Source organism: Crocuta crocuta, unplaced genomic scaffold, assembly GCF_008692635.1.
Source record: "Crocuta crocuta isolate KB4526 unplaced genomic scaffold, BGI_CrCroc_1.0 scaffold184, whole genome shotgun sequence".
NCBI lineage: Eukaryota > Metazoa > Chordata > Mammalia > Carnivora > Hyaenidae > Crocuta > Crocuta crocuta.
Genome location: NW_027530006.1, coordinates 5,251,681 through 5,258,825, shown reverse-complemented (window position 1 = coordinate 5,258,825; position 7,145 = coordinate 5,251,681). Strand labels below are relative to the sequence as shown.

Below are 7,145 nucleotides of genomic sequence, written 5' to 3'. Positions count from 1 at the left end.
CAACACGGAATATGATTTTAGCTGTGGGCTCTTAATATATGTTTTTTAGTATATTGAGGCAGTTTTCTTTTATTAGCTTGTTGAGTGTTTTTTTACCATGAAAGTGTGTTAAATTTTGTCAAATGCATTTTCTGCCTCAATTGAGATGATCATGTGGGTTTTGTCATTCATTCTGTTAATATGATGTATTACTTTGAATTATTTTCTTATATTGAACCATGCTTGTATTCTGGGTATAAACCCAACTTAGTCATGGTGTATAAACCTTTTAATATGCTGTTGAATTCAATCTGCTATTATTTGTTGAGGAGTTTTGCATCAGTTGTAAAACATCAGTTGGTCTGTAGTTTTCTTCTCTTGTGGTAATGGTATTACCTTTAAACACCATTAGTGAATAACTACTGAGACATGCCTTATGTTTTAAACATATAAAATGGTTTAAGCATTATATTAAGCTTTGTTCTCTGTATAATGTCATGTTCAAAAATTAGGCTGGAAAATATGCTAAAGAGAATTCAGAATGGAATAAAACTAGAAACATCTTAAAACATCTCCCTTTATGTCAAGGAAGTTTCATTCTCCACTCCCAAAGAAGCCAAATGCAGTTTTGGGGAAGGAAAATGTCTTTCCTCTATGTTTGATATGGTGTTTAACATTCTCAACTTGTGTGGTTTGTTTGTTTGTTTGTTTAAAGAGGCATATATGTCAAACAAATTTGAGTACTGAAATACAATTACTTCAAACTACATAATTTAAACTAAAATGGAGACATTACTCATGACAATATTCAAAGTATAGCCCCGTTAAAGATATTTTTCAGTGGCAACAGATGGTTTTGGGAGACTCACACAACTTCAGCACATATTTACTTTTAGCTATGTTTCCTTAAGTTCAGTCAAAACATAAATATTAATTGAAATTCCATCTCAGAGTTATGAAAAGTAGATTTATTCTTTGGGCTTTCTATTTTGAATTAAGATTAAGCAATAACATGTGGCAGAAGTTTACTTAACAGGAAATTTACTGTGGTCATTGCACCTCTTTTAGGATTACTCTGAATGGAAACAAAAAGAGGAATAAATTTATGGAGGCAATGATATTTGGAAAATTATTACTCTCTGAGGTATGTTTTTATTTTATGAATTCCTTGAAAAGTCAGAATCAGGTAGTTTTACAATGTTGAAAAGTTTTATACATATATAATAAATGGTAAAGGAACAGGATTAGGGAGAGGGGAATACCAGTGTGTCTTTCCCCACACAGAACAGCAAGTGTCCAGCAATATCAGCAGTATGCAATACATCCATTTCCTTCTTCTACCTCCAAATGCCAAATCTGGATTGGGTGATTTTTTTTTACATACCATCTTTTTAGACCAGTAACTTGGTTTGCATATTTATAACAACAAAACTGTAGCACTTTTCTTTCTTTCTGCTAAAATATGACAAATACAGAACCTTTAGTACTGGCTATTTGTTTTAGTTTGCTTTTTGCTTTTTGGTCAATCTCAAAGATAACTGTATTTTGCAAAATATAAAGGTAATAACACCTAATACAAATTGAAAGCTTGCTATGTGTTGGACACTAGGCTTCAAGTACATTACGAGCTGGATTTTATTGAATCCTTACAGTAATTTTAGGAGGCTGAAGAAAACATCAGCCACTAAAGTTCCAGTTCAATATAGAAAGACAATTGTAAAGAAACATATAATTCTACATTTATATCTTAGCAAGTAATTGCCTAGTTTTGAGAAAGCAAGGTAGACCATGGTTACACAGTGGCTTTTTGTACCTGATAAGAATCCAGAAAACTAGAACCGTTAACTGCCAATATTATCTTTACAAGCAGGTAAGCAATACATATTTGACCTCAGAAGACCAATGGACTATGGCTGAATAAATCAAATGTCCCCAGCTTTCCTTCATTTACTTGTTCTTCAACAACTAGGTAGCTAAAACTAATATAGATAAAAGATATAGTAAGATGATAATAAATATAAATAAGTTTTGTGAGCATTTAATATCTGTCAAGCACTATACTAAGAGCTTTATATCAATTCCTTGAATTCTCTCAATAATCCTAATGACCAACCCCATTTTATATAGTTGAAGAAGCTGAGGCGTGAAGATATTAAGGAACATATCCTTCCCCTCCAAAGGAAGATATCCAATATATTCATGCTTTATGGCTCCTAAGTGGCCAACGACATTCACATGAGATTGGTGAAATTAAACATGTATGAATACATTTGTGTTTTTCATGAAGACCAGTGGTAATAATGGGGCAAAGTTCTTTGACATTTTAATCAGTCCCAGTTCAGCTGTGACTATTAGAATATAAGAAAAACTGATGTTTTCTTTTTTAATATTTATTTATTTGAGAGAGAAAGAGAGAGACATAATCTGAAGTAGGCTCCAGGCACTGTGGTGTCAGCACAGAGCCCAATGTGGAACTTGAACCCATGGGCTGTGAAATCATAACCTGAACCGAAGTCAGACACTTAACCAACTGAGCCACCCAGGAGCTATTGATATTTTCTTTTTGTAGTTGTGTTAGATTCATTTTTTTGCATAAGAATAATTGAGCTAGAAAAGCATTGGCTGAATATGTCTACAGAGTATACCATTTGGAAAAGAAAAACTTCTGAAAACAAATATTAATTAAAATATAAAACACTAAAAATGAACTTTGAGTGTTTTATAAACTGTCCTTCATGTTTTGCTTTTGACCTTTTGATTTTTCTTGGAGCTTTAAATAGGCAACATCTCAAGTCAACTTTGTTTTTAAAGAAATGGCATCTGTGTTTTTCTGAGTGTTCTATTAAGTGCAAGTGCGTGTGTGTGTGTATGTGTTTGATAACTTTACCCAATAAAACTATAAAAGTGGTAACTAGTTTTAGTGTAGTTAGGAAAATATAGGAAAGAACACTGTAATTTAAAGGCTTGTGTAGTTATTTTGAACATTCTTTTTAATAAATTTGTGATTATGCCTTTTTAATAGACAAAAAAAGGCTATAATGTAGCAAATAAATGGAAAAAAACATAACATCTGTCTTAATCTAATTTCAGGCACATCTCCAGACTTTGATTTGGCTGAAGTAACTTCTACCACAGAGCTGTGGGCATGCCTGGAATTGAGAGACACAGTTGAAAGACTTCCAGTTGCTTCCTGCCTTTTGAAAACTCCAGAAAACCATCCCTTCAGACTCCAGAATTGTACTCATCTCAACCAAGACTTTGCTTGAATGTTTACATTTTCTGCTTGCTATCCTACCTATCACTATATAGTATTCACCTTTTGTTAAAATTTAGGAGTGTCAGGGATTGAGCTTGCTCAGCAAGCCAGCATGGCTAGGATGAGCTTTGTTTTAGCAGCTTGCCAATTGGTGCTGGGCTTGCTAATGACTTCATTAACGGAGTCTTCCCTACAAAGCACTGAGTGTCCACAACTTTGTGTATGTGAAATTAGGCCCTGGTTCACCCCTCAGTCCACATACAGAGAAGCCACTACTGTTGATTGCAATGATCTCCGCTTAACAAGGATTCCCAGCAACCTTTCTAGTGATACTCAAGTGCTTCTCTTACAGAGCAATAACATCGCAAAGACTGTAGATGAGCTCCAGCAGCTTTTCAACTTGACTGAGCTAGATTTCTCTCAAAACAACTTCACAAATATTAAGGAGGTCGGGCTGGCAAACCTGACCCAGCTGACTACTCTACATTTGGAGGAAAATCAGATTACAGAAATGACTGATTACTGTCTGCAAGACCTCAGCAACCTTCAAGAACTCTATATCAACCATAACCAGATTAGCACTATTTCTGCTAATGCTTTTTCAGGCTTAAAAAATCTTTTAAGGCTCCACTTGAACTCCAATAAATTGAAAGTTATTGATAGCCGCTGGTTTGATTCAACACCCAACCTGGAAATTCTCATGATTGGGGAAAACCCCGTGATTGGAATTCTGGATATGAACTTTAAACCCCTCTCAAATTTGAGAAGCCTGGTTTTGGCAGGAATGTATCTCACTGATATTCCTGGAAATGCTTTGGTGGGTTTGGATAGCCTTGAAAGCCTGTCTTTTTATGATAACAAACTGGTCAAGGTCCCTCAACTTGCCCTGCAAAAGGTTCCAAATTTAAAATTCTTAGACCTCAACAAAAACCCTATCCACAAAATCCAAGAAGGGGACTTCAAAAATATGCTTCGGCTAAAAGAACTGGGAATCAACAATATGGGGGAACTTGTTTCTGTGGATCGCTATGCCCTTGATAACTTGCCTGAACTCACAAAGTTAGAAGCCACCAATAACCCCAAATTATCTTATATCCACCGCTTGGCTTTTCGAAGTGTTCCTGCCCTAGAAAGCTTGATGTTGAACAACAATGCCTTGAATGCTGTTTACCAAAAAACAGTAGAATCCCTTCCCAATCTTCGTGAGATCAGTATCCACAGCAATCCCCTGAGGTGTGACTGTGTCATCCACTGGATTAACTCCAACAAAACAAATATCCGCTTCATGGAGCCTTTGTCCATGTTCTGTGCCATGCCACCTGAATATAGAGGGCAGCAGGTAAAGGAAGTTTTAATCCAAGATTCAAGTGAACAGTGCCTCCCAATGATATCTCATGACACATTCCCAAATCATTTAAACATGGATACTGGCACAACAGTTTTCCTAGACTGTCGGGCCATGGCTGAGCCAGAACCTGAAATTTACTGGGTCACTCCTCTTGGAAATAAAATAACTGTGGATACACTTTCAGATAAATACAGGCTAAGTAACGAAGGTACTTTAGAAATATCTAATATACAAATTGAAGACTCAGGAAGATATACTTGTGTCGCCCAGAATGTCGAAGGGGCTGACACACGTGTAGTGACAATTAAGGTTAATGGAACCCTTCTGGATGGTACCCAGGTGCTGAAAATATATGTCAAGCAGACAGAATCTCATTCCATTTTAGTGTCCTGGAAAGTCAATTCCAATGTCATGACATCAAACTTAAAATGGTCATCTGCCACTATGAAGATTGACAATCCTCACATAACCTATACAGCCAGGGTCCCAGTAGATGTTCATGAGTACAACCTAACACATCTGCAGCCTTCTACAGATTACGAAGTGTGTCTTACAGTGTCTAATATTCATCAGCAGACTCAAAAGTCATGTGTGAATGTCACAACTAAAAATGCTGCCTTTGCACTGGACATTTCTGATCAAGAAACAAGCACAGCCCTTGCTGCAGTAATGGGGTCCATGTTTGCCGTCATTAGCCTTGCATCCATTGCTGTGTACATTGCCAAAAGATTTAAGAGAAAAAACTATCACCACTCATTAAAAAAGTATATGCAAAAAACTTCTTCAATCCCACTAAATGAGCTGTACCCACCACTCATTAACCTCTGGGAAGGTGACAGTGAGAAAGACAAGGATGGTTCTGCAGACACCAAGCCAACCCAGGTCGACACATCCAGAAGCTATTACATGTGGTAACTCAGTGGATATTTTGCTTCTGGTAGTAAGGAGCACAAAGACGTTTTTGCTTTATTCTGCAAAAGTAACAAGTTGAAGACTTTTGTATTTTTGACTTTGCTAGTTTGTGGCAGAGTGGAGAGGACGGGTGGATATTTCAAATTTTTTTAGTATAGCGTATCGCAAGGGTTTGACACGGCTGGCAGCATCTCTAGGCTTCCAGTTTGTGTTTGGTTTTTATTCTTATCATTATGATGATGATGATTATATTATTATTATTATTATATTATTATTACTATTATTTTGTTTTAGTTGTTGTGCTAAACTCAATAATGCTGTTCTAACTACAATGCTCAATAAAATGATTAATGACAGGTCGGGGTTCCCCTGTGCTTTTACCAACAGCATGACCCCTTCAGAAGCCATCAGTAGAAAGTACAAAGTCCTCCAAAAAGGTAACATACAGTTCTGAAGCAGCATTGAACCTTTTGTAGCAATCTGGTCTACAGACTTTTTAACCCAAGAAGCTAAGGCTAGACTTGTTACCCTCTTTGAATGATGTTAGTTGACTGTACTGTAATGTTGTATCAACTGAATTGAATGTTTGCCTTTGAACAATGACTTTTTCTTTTTTGTAATAGTTAAAGAGGCTTAGAACAAGCTAACAGGCAATAGAAATATGTATATCAAGATTTTTTAATGTAACAATCTACATGTTAATTGTTACCTTATTCTTTTTATCTTTAGTAGACACTTTTAAAAGAAAAGACAATTTTGTTGTGTTTAACTCACCAACATGTGGTGTATAATGAAGACAGAACTATAATAAATTAGTTTTGTTCTGATTTTTTTAGAACACTTGCAATAATGTATCATTTATAGTTCTTGCTAGTGGCCGTGGTGATATTTTTCACATCCCTAAAACAACCACCAAAAATCAACTATAGCGTGATACTTTTTAAAACTAGGCCCTAAAAGTTTTGAAATCTTTTTCTAAAGGAAGATATAATCTATTTTAGTGAAGATATTTTAATGAAAAGGATTTCTATATCTTAAATATTACTAATCAGACCTAATGTAAGGAAGCATTCTTATGAAGAAAAAGGCATATTATTGTATCCCATATATAACTAAACGTGATTTGAAAAAATAGAGATAGACACTTTGATAATGAGATAGATATGTCACATTCCTTTTCTGTAAGGGTTTTGTTAAAAATCTGATTTTTTTGGTAGTATCCACACTCTCCATCAAAGTCTAAAACATGCAGCTATGCAGTATTCCCAAATGTATTACGGCTTGCTCCCTTTTTCATGGCTGTCTGTATGCTTGACCCATATTAACCCATACATCCGTGTGGAAAAATCTGCTGAGACGAGTAATTGATTACTAGAAAATGGAACAATTTCTGTACATTTGGAATTTTTTAGCCAACTAACGTATAGAGACAGTTTGGTAGAATTAAGTGTTTACTGAAAGATGTGTGTGTGAGATTTAGGACAGAAAAAAGGCTAAATTTGGGTAGTTCCCAAATCTAGTTCCACAAAGTATGTGTTTTGGAGGGGGGTGGGAATGGAAGGTATCGTTAGAGAAATGAACTATTTGAAACTGCAGATTAATAATGCAGAGAAATAAAGAGAAGCTTCTCCAGAAGGCACCTGCTGCAGG

General features: G+C 35.6%; 1 protein-coding gene across 1 annotated transcript; it reads left to right on the top strand.

The window, feature by feature from the left end:
* The first annotated feature begins 3,117 nt into the window (after positions 1 to 3,117).
* Positions 3,118 to 6,223, top strand: LRRN1 (leucine rich repeat neuronal 1). The gene has a single exon (XM_077763722.1). The coding sequence runs from the start codon at positions 3,348 to 3,350 to the stop codon at positions 5,496 to 5,498; it is 2,151 nt and encodes a 716-aa protein (XP_077619848.1). The 5' UTR covers positions 3,118 to 3,347; the 3' UTR covers positions 5,499 to 6,223.
* Positions 6,224 to 7,145: the final 922 nt, after the last annotated feature.